Source organism: Silene latifolia, chromosome 1 (assembly GCF_048544455.1).
Source record: "Silene latifolia isolate original U9 population chromosome 1, ASM4854445v1, whole genome shotgun sequence".
NCBI lineage: Eukaryota > Viridiplantae > Streptophyta > Magnoliopsida > Caryophyllales > Caryophyllaceae > Silene > Silene latifolia.
Genome location: NC_133526.1, coordinates 167,816,402 through 167,831,675, shown reverse-complemented (window position 1 = coordinate 167,831,675; position 15,274 = coordinate 167,816,402). Strand labels below are relative to the sequence as shown.

Sequence of the window (15,274 nt, the reverse complement as noted above, 5' to 3'; positions counted from 1 at the left end):
ATGTTGAGCATGAATTCATATATCGTTGCCTAAGTGTTAACTGATTGATGTACTAATTGTTGCATAAAAGAGTTGATGGGAGGTTGTGGCATAATGCTTTGCATGTTTTAAAGTTGATTCATACTTATATCTCTATAAAGTTTGTGTTAGAAGGCTATGTCTAGTGATATGCGGTTATATGATCCCTAAACCATGCTAGGTAGACAAGTAGGGTAAGAAGTGATAGAATTGGCTAGAGTTGCCAAAGTGATTTTGTGTTGCAGCTAATTCCTAAAATTTTCTTATAGTCATGCCTCCAAGAAGGGACACAGCTGTAAACATCACCCAGGCAGAGTTAGATCAGCTACGGGCTGAGAATGAGGCCCTAAAGGCCAAAATAATTGATCCTACTAAGATGAGTACCACAGTGGCGAGGCATAATCCTACCATCTTCACTGGGGAAGGGGAACCTCACTTCCTGGGTGAGTGGTGTCGGGAATTCACCAACCTTTTTGAGCTGATTGCTTGTTCGGAGGAGCTGCAAGTGGACCAGGCTGCCCACTATCTTAGGGCCACGGCTGGAGAATGGTGGATCAGGAACAAGGCGGAGATCCGACATGTTGCTAGGGACATCGAGGAGGGTTATGTGTCTTGGTTAGAAATCCAAGCGATACTGACGGACCAGTTCATGCCAGAGTTCAGGAAAGCTAAGCTCAAGGAGGATTTTGATACATTTCAGATGACAGAGGACATGACAGTGGACACTTATCACAGGAAATTCCGACAATTGGCCTCATACATCGACGAATTTGCTAGGGAGGAGACCATGCTGGCTATGAGGTTTGAGAGGGGACTGACGGTGGATATCAAGAAGAGGCTCACGGCAGCTCCACCTTCCACCGTTCAGGACATCTACCTGAGGGCTGGTGCTGCTGAGAGGCTCTCCGAGCAGATCAAGGAGGATAAGAAAGGAAAAGCTGAGAAGAGGAAGCCGGAAACTGTCAGTGATAATACTGGGGCCAAGAAACAGAATTCAGGCAAGTTCGGTGGATACTCCACCAATAGTGCTCCTGGGGGGATGAGGAATCAAAGCGGAGGCAGTTACAGAGGTGCTAGTATTGGAGGTAATGCGCTCAGGGTCACCTGTTATGGCTGTGGAAAGTTGGAACACAAGAAGTGGGAATGCAGAAGTTCTGGAGGAAACCAAGCTGGGGGTTTCCGGACACCTACATCTGGATACAACGGATCTCGTACAGCGGGATCAGGGTACAACAACTACCGTGCTCCTAACACTGGCTATGGAGGAGGTGCTCGATCTGGGGCAAGTAACAGTTATCAAGGAATCTACAACAATTATCAGAACCGTAGCCAGCAAAACCAGCTCAGCGGGGGTGGTAACTTCCAGAGAAACCAGAACGAGGGGAGCAAGCAACCCACTACCGCTTCATCGAGTCAGTCTGTAGCTAAGACCAGTGGCAAGCTCTTTGCCATGGGAAAGGAAGCAGCAAAGGAGGATGCCCATGTCGTGACTGGTACATTTCTTGTCAATTCTAAACCCACATTCGTGTTATTCGATTCTGGTGCCACACATTCATTCATATCTAGGGAGCATGTTAGAGCCTTAAACCTTACTGCATATGATAGAGTCGTTGATTCTGTTATAGTACCCTCGGGAGAGTCTGTGTCTTGTGATAGGATCTATACGAGTGTACCTATTCAGATTGGGAGGTTGTCTTTCACTGTGACCTTATGGAGTTTCCATTGGGTGGTTTCGAGGAGATTCTAGGGATGGATTGGTTGGGAAAGTACAAAGCTTTCATTGACTGTTACCAAAAGAAAATATCACTGAGAGGACCTAAGGGAGTTAGAGTAACCTACAAGGGATACATGGTCAAACCCAAAGTCAAATTTATTTCTGTAAATACCCTAAAATCGAGTCTGAGGAAGGGAGACCAGTTGATATTGTGTCAGATGTGGGATAGAGAGTCTGAGACCCCCAGGATTTCTGAGATACCTGTGGTGAGAGACTTTGAGGGGGTATTCCCGGAAGAGATTCCTGGGCTACCACCTAGGCGTGACGTTGACTTTTCCATTGATCTAAAGCCGCGAGCTGGACCTATATCTAAGCCACCATATCGTATGGGACCGAAAGAGATGGAAGAATTGAAGAAGCAATTGGATGAATTGGCTGAGAAGGGATATATTCGACCCAGTGTTTCACCTTGGGGAGCACCTGTGCTATTTGTCAAGAAAAAGGATGGAAGTTTGAAATTTGTGTGTGGATTACCGAGAGTTGAATAATGTGACTATCAAGAACCGTTATCCATTGCCAAGGATCGATGATTTGTTTGACCAATTGAGTGGAGCTGGAGTATTCTCGAAGATTGATCTAAGGTCGGGTTATCACCAATTGAGGATAAAGAACGAGGATATTCCTAAGACTGCATTCAGGACCAGAGATGGACACTATGAGTTCGTGGTCATGCCCTTCGGATTGACCAATGCGCCAGCTGTGTTTATGGACCTAATGAATCGGGTGTTCAGTCCTTATCTGGACAAGTTCGTGGTTGTGTTTATCGATGACATACTGGTTTACTCCAAAAATGAGGAAGAGCACAAGGAGCATCTAAGGATAGTGCGAGAACCTTGGCGAGAGAATCGGTTGTATGCCAAATTGAGTAAGTGCGAGTTCGGTTGAAGAAAGTTGCCTTTTCGGGGCATGTGATTTCCAAGAAAGGGGTGTCGGTGGATCCTAGCAAGATCGAATTTGTGACTAGATGGCGAGCCCAAAGAATGTGGGCGAAATTCGAAGTTTCTTGGGACTAGCTGGATACTACAGGAGGTTTGTCAAAGATTTTTCGAAGATAGCAAAACCATTGACATCACTAATGAGGAAAGAGAACAGGTTTGTCTGGGATGAGGGTTGTGAGAAGGCTTTCTTGACCCTCAAAGAGCGCCTAACCTCAGCTCCTATCCTTGCCTTGCCAGATGGGAATGATAACTTCGAAGTGTATACTGATGCTTCCAAGAAGGGGTTGGGGTGTGTGTTGATGCAGAACGGGAAGGTAATCGCTTACGCTTCTCGACAATTGAAGACCTATGAGGAGAACTACCCTACCCATGATCTAGAGTTGGGAGCCGTGGTGTTTGCTCTCAAGTTGTGGCGACATTATCTCTATGGAGTGACTTTCAAGGTATTTTCTGATCATAAGAGTCTGAAGTATATCTATACTCAGAAGGAGCTGAACATGAGACAGAGGAGGTGGATCGAGTTGATTGGTGACTATGACATGGACCTACTCTATCATGAAGGGAAGGCGAATGTCGTAGCTGATGCTTTGAGTCGGAAGTCTATCCATGCCCTGATCAGTGCCAGATCCAGGGTGAGGATGTTGGGTGAGCTAAGAAAGATGGGGATTTACATGATCCGACGAGGCGAGACTATTGGAGATATGACAGTTGAGCCAGAGTTGTACGAGGAGATTCGAGAGTTACAGAAAGAGGATGCTAGAGTTCAGAAATGGCGCAGTGCAGTGGAACAGGCAGGTACAGAACCCTACTCTAAATTCAGTATTCATTCAGATGGGAGCTTGAGGTTTGGACAGAGGTGGTGTGTGCCAGCTAATGAGGAACTGAAGAGGAAAATTCTTACTGAGGCACATGCTACTCCTTATTCTGTACATCCTGGAGGGGATAAGTAATACAAGGACCTCAAGAAGACATTTTGGTGGCCTAATATGAAGAAGGAAGTTTCTGAGTTCGTGTCTCGATGTTTGACATGCCAGAGAGTGAAGGGTGAACACAAGAGACCGCAGGGGAAGGTTCAGCCGCTAGATGTGCCAGAGGGGAAGTGGGAGAGTATATCCATGGACTTCATCGTCGTGTTGCCTCGGACTCAGAGAGGTAACAACATGATTTGGGTGATCGTCGACAGGTTAACCAAATCAGCTCACTTTATTCCCATGAAAGATACTTGGAGTAAGGCTGAGTTGGCTAAGGCTTATGTTCAGTACGTGGTAAAGTTGCATGGTGTGCCTAAAGATATCGTTTCCGACAGAGATTCCAGGTTTCTATCCAAGTTCTGGCAGGAATTACAGTCTTTGATGGGTACTCAACTGAAGATGAGCACCGCTTTTCATCCTGCTACTGACGGCCAGACAGAGAGGACTATTCAGACCCTCGAGGATATGTTGAGAGCTTGTGTTCTAGAGTTTGGCGGATCTTGGGAAGACAGACTGGGGTTGATCGAGTTTTCTTACAACAACAGTTATCACGCTAGCATTGGGATGGCTCCATTTGAGGCACTTTATGGTAGGAAATGCAGGAGTCCTGTGTGTTGGGATGATCGATCGGACGCTGTCGTTTTGGGGCCAGAGATGATTCAGGAGATGGTTGAACAGGTACAGATTATTAGGCAAAAGATGAGAGCTTCCCAGGACAGACAGAAGAGCTATGCTGACACTAGGAGAAGTGACATTTCTTTTGAGGTGGGAGAGAAGGTACTACTCAAAGTGTCGCCGATGAAGGGAGTTATGAGGTTCGGGAAGCGAGGAAAGCTGAGTCAGAAATTCATCGGACCTTATGAGATTTTGGACAGAGTTGGAGAGGTGGCATACCGTTTAGCTTTGCCACCAGCGTTAGCCAGAGTTCACAATGTCTTTCATGTTTCCCAGTTGCGGAGGTACTTGAGCGATCCATCACATGTGTTGAGTCCTGAGGTGATCGAGGTGGATGAGCAGTTGTCCTATCTGGAGACACCTAAGGAGATTTTGGACAGGAAAGTGAGGAAGACCAGGAATGGAGAGACAGCTTTGGTGAAAGTCTTGTGGACTAACCACAATGTTGAGGAAGCTACATGGGAGACTGAGGCTTCCATGAGGGAAAGCTATCCACACCTGTTTGCATGAGGTAAGTTCCGGGACGTAACTTTCTTTTTAGGAGGGTAGAATGTAACATTTTGTTTTATGGGCCTAAATCCATGAGTTATCTACATTAGAAATTCTGTTTTGGTACCCACGGTGATGCTTGGAGGTTTGATAGATGAGAGAACTTCGGGACGAAGTTCATTTTAAGGGGGGAAGACTGTAATACTCCGTATTTTATATCGCTAATTGAGTCGAGTTAATTGTTTAGTCGTATTGATATTGTAAGATCGAGTTATTCGTAAACTTGTTGAGACGGGTTTAACTGAACGAAGTCACGTTAGCTAGTCCATTTACCAACCACGCTGACCCATGACACTTACCCATTTACCCAGGCACGATTACCCATGACCCATTTACCGTCTAACCTAATTCCTTAACCTAATTTTACCCTAGCTCTACAAAACACTCCTCTCTCACCCGCCTCCCTCACTTCGACGGCACACATTTTCACAATCACACAAATCGAGAGGGTGAGGTTGAACGTGGGTGGTGACGGCGCAGCAGGGAAGAGCATAGGGTGGTTGTCGACGCTTTGAGGCGGCCTTAGTGGTGGTTTACGTGGCAGTTTAGGTAAGCAGTCACCCTTTCTTTTCTTTTTTTGTCGTTTGTCGGGTTGTAGTTGTTGTCACCGTGTGTCACAGGGAGGTGATAATGGTGGTGGGTGTCGGGGTAATTGTATTGGGTGGTTTGAGTCGCCCCTATTGGTGGTGGTTAGGGAGGTTTTAGGCGGTGGAAATGGCGGTGAGAGGCGTCATCGACAGGGACAACCAAACGGGTTTAAACAGGGGTTTTCAGGCGGGTTTAGACGATTAGAATTGGGGTGGTGCCACCGTGGACTCGAGGGAGGTCGAAACGGCGGCGCCACGACGTCTGTGTGCATTGTTTGTCGGCGAGCAGAGTGGTGGTGGTAGCATAGGATGATGTTGACGATGGTGGTGGTTATGGGGTTGCAAAGGGAGGCTGTTGGTGGCGGCAACCCCTGATAGGCGGTGTGTCAGGGCTGTTGGCAGCCCTGGTTCGACTTGCCGGCGGTAGTCGACCAGGTTGGGGTCGGTTGTCGGCGGTTGGGTCGAACTGGGGAACGGGCCTGGTGGTTGTCATGGTGGTTCAGGCGGCGCGTGAGGGGTTTGGGCGAGTGTGAAGTCACGGGTTGTGGGAGTCGGGTTGTTAGGGTTCAATGTTTGTTTCGGTTTCTTTTCTTAATCGTATAATTCGTTTAATCTTTTATTTATCGTATTAGTTATTTAATTTAATTCCCGAGTCTTTTAAATAATTAGAGACGGGTTTTGAGTCGGGTTGGTTAAAATGGAAAACTGCTATATCGGGAAAGTTTCCATTTAAGGAAACTTTCCATGTTAGGAAGTTTCTATTTTTAGTAACCTTCTTTTTTGGGAACGGGAATGGTTAAGTAATCATTTATCATTTATTTATCTTTCAGAGGGCGAATTTGTTGTGGAATATTACTGAGCACCCGACTATTTGACTGCAGTGCTGAGGTAGGGGAATACACTGATTGAGTTCTTACGATTATAAGGAGTTGGCATGTTCGGTGATTATATGACATATATGATTATCTTATTTATCTTGTTGAGCATTATTGTTTCATACGTTTCATACATTACATTTGCATCGGAGTTGGAGTTGGAGGAGATGAGATTATTGCGATCAAGGCCCAGGCAGGTTCTGCAGGACTTGCCCTGGTGTCCTCGGCCATTTAGCTGGTATATCGACGACGGTCGATTGATATAGTCTGTCGGGGATCGGTATGGCTGGGCGTTCCGGGGATGTGTGTGATGGAGTTGAGAATGGAGGATTATAGCATTGCATTCTTTATTTATATCGTATTACCTACTCAACCTCGCGGTTGACCCTGTGTATTCATGTACGCCTGTGATGATCCATTTACTGGGGAGCAGATTGTGAGTTGTTGAGACATTTGGAGTGGCGGGGAGAGAGCATGGATCACCCGACTTAGAGCTAGCCCACTTTTATTTCCGTTTAGCTATCAGACTTTATTTCCAGTTTTGAGATATGTTCCATTTCAGTTGTAAACATTTATAAACTTTTAATTTAAAGTACTGTTTATCTTTCCCTTTGTTATCTACTGCCTCGGGTTTCCGAGATGGTAACACCCTTCTTTATCTGAGGAGTCCTAGTCCAGTCCCTTAAATAAATGGGGGTGTTACACACACATTCACCAACAGTTTCCCAAATTTGACATACAAGCTCAGTTTACCATTACTCATAAGCCACGGTTGTGAAAAATTTATCATGGTGATTACACATGCTCAACAAATTCGAATATCCTAGCATGATTCTAAAGGTTGTTCCAAATACACTTCTAATCACATGTGAGGCATTCTTACTAGTTCATGGAAAATAATAACTTAGAACATATCATTATCACCCTTCAATATTATGAACAACAACTCAATTAAATTTTTCAGACGGTCTTTACAGCTGTAACAATTTTAGCATATTTTTCATCAATTATCTTCACTACAAACATATTGAAGTTCAACTTACACTTAGACAGTCATACACAACACCAAATTCCAATTATAAATCACGAATTTCCATTTGAGGCACTTTTAAGACGGAGTTTTAAGGCAACTTTCTAAGGTGAAAATCATCAAATCCATCCTTCAACATGATATAAACAATGTATAATACCCAATCCCACCATCTAATCAATGTGAATCAATCAAAAATCAATTTCAATTTTGTAAACCCTAGAAATTTCGACCCCCAAATTGCAAGTTTCTAATCCATATTACAGCAATTAATCATCAACAATCAAGAAAGAAGACATGTGAATCATATTCCAGCAGTTAATGGCAACAAATGGATCATATGAATCGAAATTTTCAAGTTATGTAATCATCCTCCACAAGTTTAAAGCATAAAAACATGTAAATAGAGTAGAAATCATACCTTGATCAAGTAGTGAAGTAAAGGAACGAAATTATACAGAGAAAATAACCCCAAATTAACCACCACCAACACTAGATATGAGAGATTTTTGAGGGTTTGAGAGGAAATAGGCTTAGGTTTTTGAATTATAGAGGAAGAATGAGAAGAAATAGAAAGGAGGAGGGTTTTTAAGAAACCCGTAGGATTCTCTGTACAGTAACCTACTCGATCGAGTGTCTAGGGTACTCGATCGAGTACCACCCTACTCGATCGAGTAGGAGCCATTTCGTCGAGTATCTGCAGAAAATCATTCCACATCCCGACGTCATAGCTTCCTAACTAGATCGAGTGAGGTCTACTCGGTCTAGTAAACACTCGCACTCGGTCAAGTATAGTTAAGTACTCGGTCGGAAGTACAAAGTAAATCGAAAATACCTGCAAAACAACACCACGTGTCGAGTCCAAACTAAGTTCGGAGTTCGGCACAAATTACCACGCGCATTCCCGCATTGCTATTATTACTCAAGCATTAAGCATCATCTCGACAAATAAGGTGTATGTCACATTACGCTACACAATTACCCAACTCGGTTTACCTGCTACTGAGTCCCTCCTAAACATAAGTATGTCATTATATAACACTTAAACTTGCCTTAACATATCGCTACCAAACTCGCGTTCACAATAACATGAAACATGTAATTAACATTAATTCATTCTTTCATATAACATATAATTGTATACTCTTCATAACAAATCAATCTATCCATGTTCTCCAATGCAATTATAAACAATTCATTTTACACAAATCAATTGTCACGCAGCGGAAAAGTTTCAACTACTAACAAAGCATATATACATTACCACATGCTATGATTCAAATTATAACACAACAATTCTATAACCTTCATCATCGTACTCACGGCAGGGTTTATAGACTCGTACATGACTATCGTCACCATCAACTTACAGCAACACCAACATGTTCATCCTTCAATTATAACACACCCATTCACATTCCCAAGCATTTCTATCGAATAGACTTTTGTCACGTATCTCAAAATCATCATACAAACTCACTAATCATGCCCACACTTCACTAAACACGGCCCAAATACAGCTATTACATCCTTATTAACGCTAACTAAGGCTCAACTACAGGTAGCTCCGACACAATTAGCATACACGTCACACATATACACACGGACTCCACATTCCCGTACCCTGTGAATGGCTTAAGCATCATGGGGCCAAGATTTTGAAATGAGGGCGCCTACTCACCCAAAACCTAGCATCAGCTGGGGCTCCCATTACACATACACCAGGTTCATTTTATTAGACTCCCTACGTTCATTATGTTCATTTGTTACAGGTTCCAAAATCGTCGCTCTGATACCACTTTGTAACACCCCCATATTCAGAGGAGCCTTAACTAGGCCTTCCTTAGCATATAAGGGCGTTACCATCTCGGTTGCCCGAGGATAGTAATAATCAAATGTCGATAAGAGAACTATTATGTTATATTACAAGTGATTTAAACAACAAACGATATAAAAGGTACAACTCAAAGACTACTCGCTACTGCTATCAAATCTCGTGAAGACTCATCCCTGTCCAGACTCCAGCTATCAACAACATCAGCACCTGCTAAGACCGACTGCTCACCATAAGGGATCACGGCAGACACATAACAAACAAACAACCATACAAGGTCAGTACTGAGATGAGATACGACAACAGCAACTACAATTACCAACACAATACAATGCTATCAATCTCAAACACAACCACAATAACCCAACCAACTCTGTCACTGACTGTCCACTGGACCAGCTCTGCCAGTGGGGGACCGCAGCCGTTCCCACCAAATCCCCGCTCCTCATAATGAGCGATAACCCTGTCCATTAATGTGCACATCCCCTTCCGTGGCGGGTTCCACGAAGGGCGAAACGAGGGCGTGAAGCCACTCCCGCAAGTGACCCCACTCAGCCGAGGAAACGCCTCGAGAACTAGAGACAAACAACCACAATCACAATCACAGCCGTCACAATACAACTACGATACTAAACAACCACAATCAGCCACAACGACCGACATACTAGACAATCTACAGAAACTGAGTAGGCGAACCTACCTTTAAGCAACTGCAACCAATCCATGTCGACAAACAACATATCCAGCGACCAAGCAAAGCCTATAACCACAATACAATTATCTATTACTAACAAGCAAACCCTAACAGTAAAGAACAAGGACACGGATGATGATTATGACATACCTATAGGGAGAAAACTCAGCAAAAGACCGCTACCCGACTCAAGTGACGCTCTCCTAAGGCACAAGGATCTTCAAAAGGTTTCCATGGAGGTTTTGAGGTGAAGGGAAGGGAAAGAGGCGACTGAAGGATAGGAGGAAAGTGGCGGAAGTGATATGCGGATTTAACAAAACACGATATAAAACCCTCGCTGAAAACTCGGTACTCGATCGAGTACCCAACATACTCGATCGAGTGGCCCCCTACTCGATCGAGTAACATAGCTACTCGATCGAGTAGCCTCTACTCTGTCGAGTACCACTCTTAACACGCAACCCAAGATGATTTTGGCACTCACTTCTAAGGCTATTCCCGCTCCCAAGGTCAGTCAACGCTGGTCAAAGGGTCTCAAAAAGGGCGGGTATTACATTATTGCTATGGCATGGGACATTGGCTTAGGAATTGTCCCGTATATTTGCGAAATATAAGGGAAGGAATCATCGTTCCAAAAGGTAAAATTCCTAAAGAAATTTATGTTATTGATAAAAATTACACTTCCACTACGACATGGGTACTAGATACCGGTTGTGGTTCTCACCTTTGTAATCATTTACAGGGTTTAAGAGACGTGAAGAGGCTTAGCAAAGGAGATGTGGATCTACGCCTTGGAAATGGAGCTCGAGTAGCGGCCGAATCCAAAGGAACTTATGTTTTAGCTTTGCCTAATGGATTTGAGTTGTATTTACATAATTGTTTTTATCTACACTCTCTAAAAACTTTATTTCAATCGCCATGCTAGACATGGACGGTTTTTGTTTTGTCATTAAGAACAATCGTTGTACTATTTCAAGGAATGATTTGGTTATAGGCCAAGCTACTTCCATAAATGGCATTTACATTTTAGAGACCTCAAATCCGACTAATGATATCTATAACATTCAATCAAAGAAACTCAAATCAAGTGACCCAAGTGAAGCGTTCATTTGGCATTGTCGATTAGGTCACATAAACGAGAATCGCATCAAAAGATTAATTTCGACTAATGTGATTACACCATTTGATTATCATTCATATGGTACATGCGAATATTGCCTACTTGGCAAAATGACTCGTAATCCTTTTAGAGGTAAAGGGACACGAGCTAGTGAACTATTGGGACTCATACACACCGATGTATGTGGACCAATGAGTATCACCGCTCGTGGTAATTATGACTACTTTATAACCTTCACCGATGACTTGAGTAGATATGGGTATATCTATTTAATGAAGTATAAGAAAGAAGCGTTTGCGAAATTCAAGGAATTTCAAAACGAAGTAGAGAACCAATTGAACAAAAGGATTAAGGCACTACGATCCGATCGTGGTGGAGAATACCTTAGCCTTGAATTTGATTCACACTTTAAAGGTCGTGGTATTATATCACAACTTACTCCACCCGGAACACCACAACTCAATGGTGTTGCTGAAAGGAGAAATCGAACCCTACTTGATATGGTTCGATCCATGATGAGTCAAACCGAGTTACCAAACTCGTTTTGGGGATTTGCGATTCAAACCGCAATAAGATCTTTGAACAATTCTCCCACTAAAGCCACCGAAAAGACTCCATATGAGATGTGGACGGGAAAAGTTCCTAATATATCCTACATGAAAATTTGGGGATGTGATGCTTACGTCAAGATAAAGAACGACAACAAGCTTGCCCCAAGATCCGAAAAATGCATCTTTGTAGGTTATCCCTTAACCTCACGAGGTTACTACTTCTACAAACCTCAAGAAAACAAAGTGTTTGTGTCTTGCGAGGCTATCTTCTTAGAAAATCAGTTTATTTCTAAGAGACAGAGTGGGAGAAATTTTGAACTTGATGAAGTTCAAGAGCCACAAACCGAGGTAGAGACGCAAGAAGATGTTCCTTCGTCATCTAACGCGGTTGTCCCTCCTTCACTTAGAAGAACGGGCCGAGTTATACGCCATCCCGATCGATATGTGGGACTTATCGAAGAAGATGGAACACTCGATGTATTGCTTATAGAAAGTGACGAGCCCGCCACCTACAAGACTGCAATCTCTAGTCCAAATTCCTCCTTATGGCTTGAAGCCATGAAGTCCGAAATGGATTCTATGCATGAAAACCAAGTTTGGGACTTGGTAGATTTGCCTAAAGGGGCAAGACCCCTTCAATGCAAATGGATATTCAAAGTCAAGAATGGCATAGAAGGACATGACGATGTCTACAAAGCTAGGCTAGTGGCAAAAGGATTTACCCAAGTCCAAGGTCTCCATTATGATGAGACCTTCGCCCCCGTAGCCATGCTAAGATCCATACAGATTTTGTTAGCGATCGCCGCATTTCATGATTATGAAATATGGCAAATAGATGTCAAAACCGCTTTTCTAAATGGGCATTTAGAAGAGGAGGTGTACATGATACAACCCGAAGGTTTTGTTGATTCTAAAAATCCTAACAAAGTGTGCAAGCTTAAAAGATCCATTTATGGTCTTAAGCAAGCATCTAGAAGTTGGAATCATCGATTCAATCATGTTATAAAGGAAAATGGTTTCACTCGAAGTGTTGAGGAACCATGTTTATACATGAAATTTAGTGGGAGCAATGTTGTGTTCCTAATCTTGTATGTCGATGACATACTACTCATTGGAAATGATATTCCAATGTTGTCTTCTGTTAAGAAGTGGTTAGGTAACCACTTCCAAATGAAGGATTTAGGAGAAGCACAACGCATATTAGGTATCCGGATCCATAGAGATAGATCCAAGAGGATATTGGCACTAAGTCAAGAATCTTATGTTGATAAAATTCTTGACGGTTCAAAGCATGGACAAATCTAAAAGGGGTTTGGTACCTATGGTAACTGGGACTATATTGAGCAAGACTCAATCTCCCTCCGAACCCCATGATGTTGAACGCATGAAGATGATCCCTTACGCTTCCGCTGTTGGATCAATCATGTACGCCATGATATGCACACGCATACGATGTCTCGTATGCCTTGAGCATGACGAGTAGATATCAAGGAAATCCGGGTGAGAGTCACTGGATTCTTTGTCAAGAACATCCTTAAGTACTTGAGAAGGACTAAGGATTCTATCTTAGTGTTTGGAGGAGACACCGAACTCCGTGTTAATGGATACACGGACTCAAGTTTTCAAACAGATAGAGATGACATGAAATCACAAGCTGGTTTCGTTTTCATGCTCAATGGTGGTGCCGTTAGCTGGAGAAGCTTCAAGGAAGCTGTGACCGCGGATTCAACAACGGAGGCTGAGTACATTGCAGCATCAGAAGCTGCCAAGGAAGCTGTGTGGATCAGGCAATTCACGGAAGGTCTAAAAGTAGTACCTACCGCCAATGATCCCATCACTCTCTATTGTGATAATAGTGGGACGATCTTCCAAGCTAAGGAGCCAAAGTCTAGTAATAGATCTAGACATGTACTTAGAAAATATCATGTAATTAGAGATTTCATTGAAAGAAAGGAAATTGCGATTTGTAAGGTTGGGACGGATGACAACATAGCCGATCCGCTCACCAAGCCTTTATCGCAGGCTAAGCATGATGGACATGTTGCGTCCATGGGACTTAAACGTGTACCAAGTTTTTGTTAGATTTTGAAATGAAATAAAAGTGTTGTTTTTGTTCATGTTCACAATCACATTTGTCTTTTATCTTTAATTTATACATTGTTACATCCAAACGGGTTGTAGAGACAGTTGAACCCCAATAAAGTGAACACGGATTAACATAGTATTTGCCCATAGTCACTTGTGTGAGGTGACGTCTCGAAGTGACAAGAGTGTGATGCGATTGATGGCAAATTCAAGTGCCATAGAGTCATGTGAGATGACTAATCGATCACATAGGCAGACTGTTAGGAAAATTTTGTCGGGCCTTATGACCGCTTATAGAGTTCTGGCAAATTTATATAGCCTGGTCGTGGCGAGAGCTACTATAGTATTCTAATGAGTCGATTCTTTTGACTAAAGACTATTCGCCTAAGATGGCACAATTTCAGATTAACTTTGATTTGTGTTACTACGACCTTCGTAAATGGGGTCAAATGGGCATATTTTGGGTTATGATGGATGTGGCTAGTCGAAGGGAATGAGTGCGATAGGAATTGTCCACCCCTAGTCAGGGTTATAAAAATATCTCAGGGCCACTTGAGGAGTAATGAACTGGAAATGCGTGGCCACGCTCGGAATGTATCCATGGTGGATTAATCCGGTCAATCAGTTATTCTCCAGATCAAGGAAACCACTTTCGATATGATCACTTGCAAGTACGACCTGAAAGACACCTTGCATTGAGTGGGAGATAGTAATAGGATAAGAGAATTGGTGACGCACACTTGTCGAGGACAAGTGGGAGATTGTTGGAATATGTGTCCTCCGACAATAATGCGATCACAACTGTTGATCATGATGATCACATGTTTAAGTCTCATTTTAAAAGAATACAATTGGGAAGTATATTTTTACTGTCAACTGGTCCACACATATCGGTAATGATTGGCTAACTAGAGTTTGACATTACTGTCGTGCGACGGTGGTGATCAGTTGATCCCCTAGGTCATACCTAAAGGATATTACTCTTAATTGATCATTTAATTGATCGTATAACGTTACGAATTAATTAACTTACTTGAAAATTGACGGACGATTTGGGAAGTAAAATTTACGTATCTCATTATAATCTGATTAAATAAGATACGGTCTAAGTGAACGAATTGTTTTATTACTTGGATGAAATTATTGTTTAAGGAAACAATTGAAATTGAATGAATTATTATAAATACAAGATGTTGTGATTTATAAATTGGTAAATTATTTTGGTACAAGTAATTGTGAATTACTAAGTCAATTTTGTATATGACGTATTTTTATTAATACGTTGATTTTTAATATGTTAAAAATACATAACATTTCTACATGACATGTAACATGTGACAAATTGACAAAGATAAAATGGAATCCATTTTATCCTCAAATGGACCGAAATAATGGGTGTAATTAACAATTCATATTATGTTAATTAAGTTAATGGAAAGCATAATGATGTTAGCCTAATACTAGCCATGCATACCTACACAATCTTGTAAAGAACACATTGTGCACGCATTGGCCACTTTCCCCCCACCCTACCCGGTTTTGGACAAAAGAGGAGCCAAGGGTTTTCTCTTAT

General features: G+C 42.6%; 3 protein-coding genes across 3 annotated transcripts; all 3 read left to right on the top strand.

Moving 5' to 3' along the window:
* The first annotated feature begins 1,767 nt into the window (after positions 1 to 1,767).
* LOC141586944 (uncharacterized) lies at positions 1,768 to 2,280 on the top strand. Its single transcript, XM_074408356.1, has one exon. It carries the CDS (start codon positions 1,768 to 1,770, stop codon positions 2,278 to 2,280), a length of 513 nt encoding a protein of 170 aa, XP_074264457.1.
* A 947-nt stretch (positions 2,281 to 3,227) lies between these two features.
* On the top strand, positions 3,228 to 3,680 carry LOC141586935 (uncharacterized). The gene has a single exon (XM_074408349.1). The coding sequence runs from the start codon at positions 3,228 to 3,230 to the stop codon at positions 3,678 to 3,680; it is 453 nt and encodes a 150-aa protein (XP_074264450.1).
* A 36-nt stretch (positions 3,681 to 3,716) lies between these two features.
* On the top strand, positions 3,717 to 4,886 carry LOC141586927 (uncharacterized). Its single transcript, XM_074408338.1, has 3 exons — positions 3,717 to 4,045; positions 4,394 to 4,478; positions 4,653 to 4,886. Exons 1-3 carry the CDS (start codon positions 3,717 to 3,719, stop codon positions 4,884 to 4,886), a joined length of 648 nt encoding a protein of 215 aa, XP_074264439.1.
* The last annotated feature ends 10,388 nt before the right edge of the window (positions 4,887 to 15,274 follow it).

Bases quoted from the DNA above. Each gene is read 5' to 3' on its own strand.
- LOC141586944 (XM_074408356.1), top strand. From the start codon at position 1,768: ATGGATTGGTTGGGAAAGTACAAAGCTTTCATTGACTGTTACCAAAAG.
- LOC141586935 (XM_074408349.1), top strand. From the start codon at position 3,228: ATGAGACAGAGGAGGTGGATCGAGTTGATTGGTGACTATGACATGGAC.
- LOC141586927 (XM_074408338.1), top strand. From the start codon at position 3,717: ATGAAGAAGGAAGTTTCTGAGTTCGTGTCTCGATGTTTGACATGCCAG. The intron at 4,046-4,393 runs GTTTCTATCCAA...ACAGATTATTAG, and splicing joins GTTTCCGACAGAGATTCCAG to GCAAAAGATGAGAGCTTCCC. The intron at 4,479-4,652 runs GTACTACTCAAA...CATGTTTCCCAG, and splicing joins CTTTTGAGGTGGGAGAGAAG to TTGCGGAGGTACTTGAGCGA.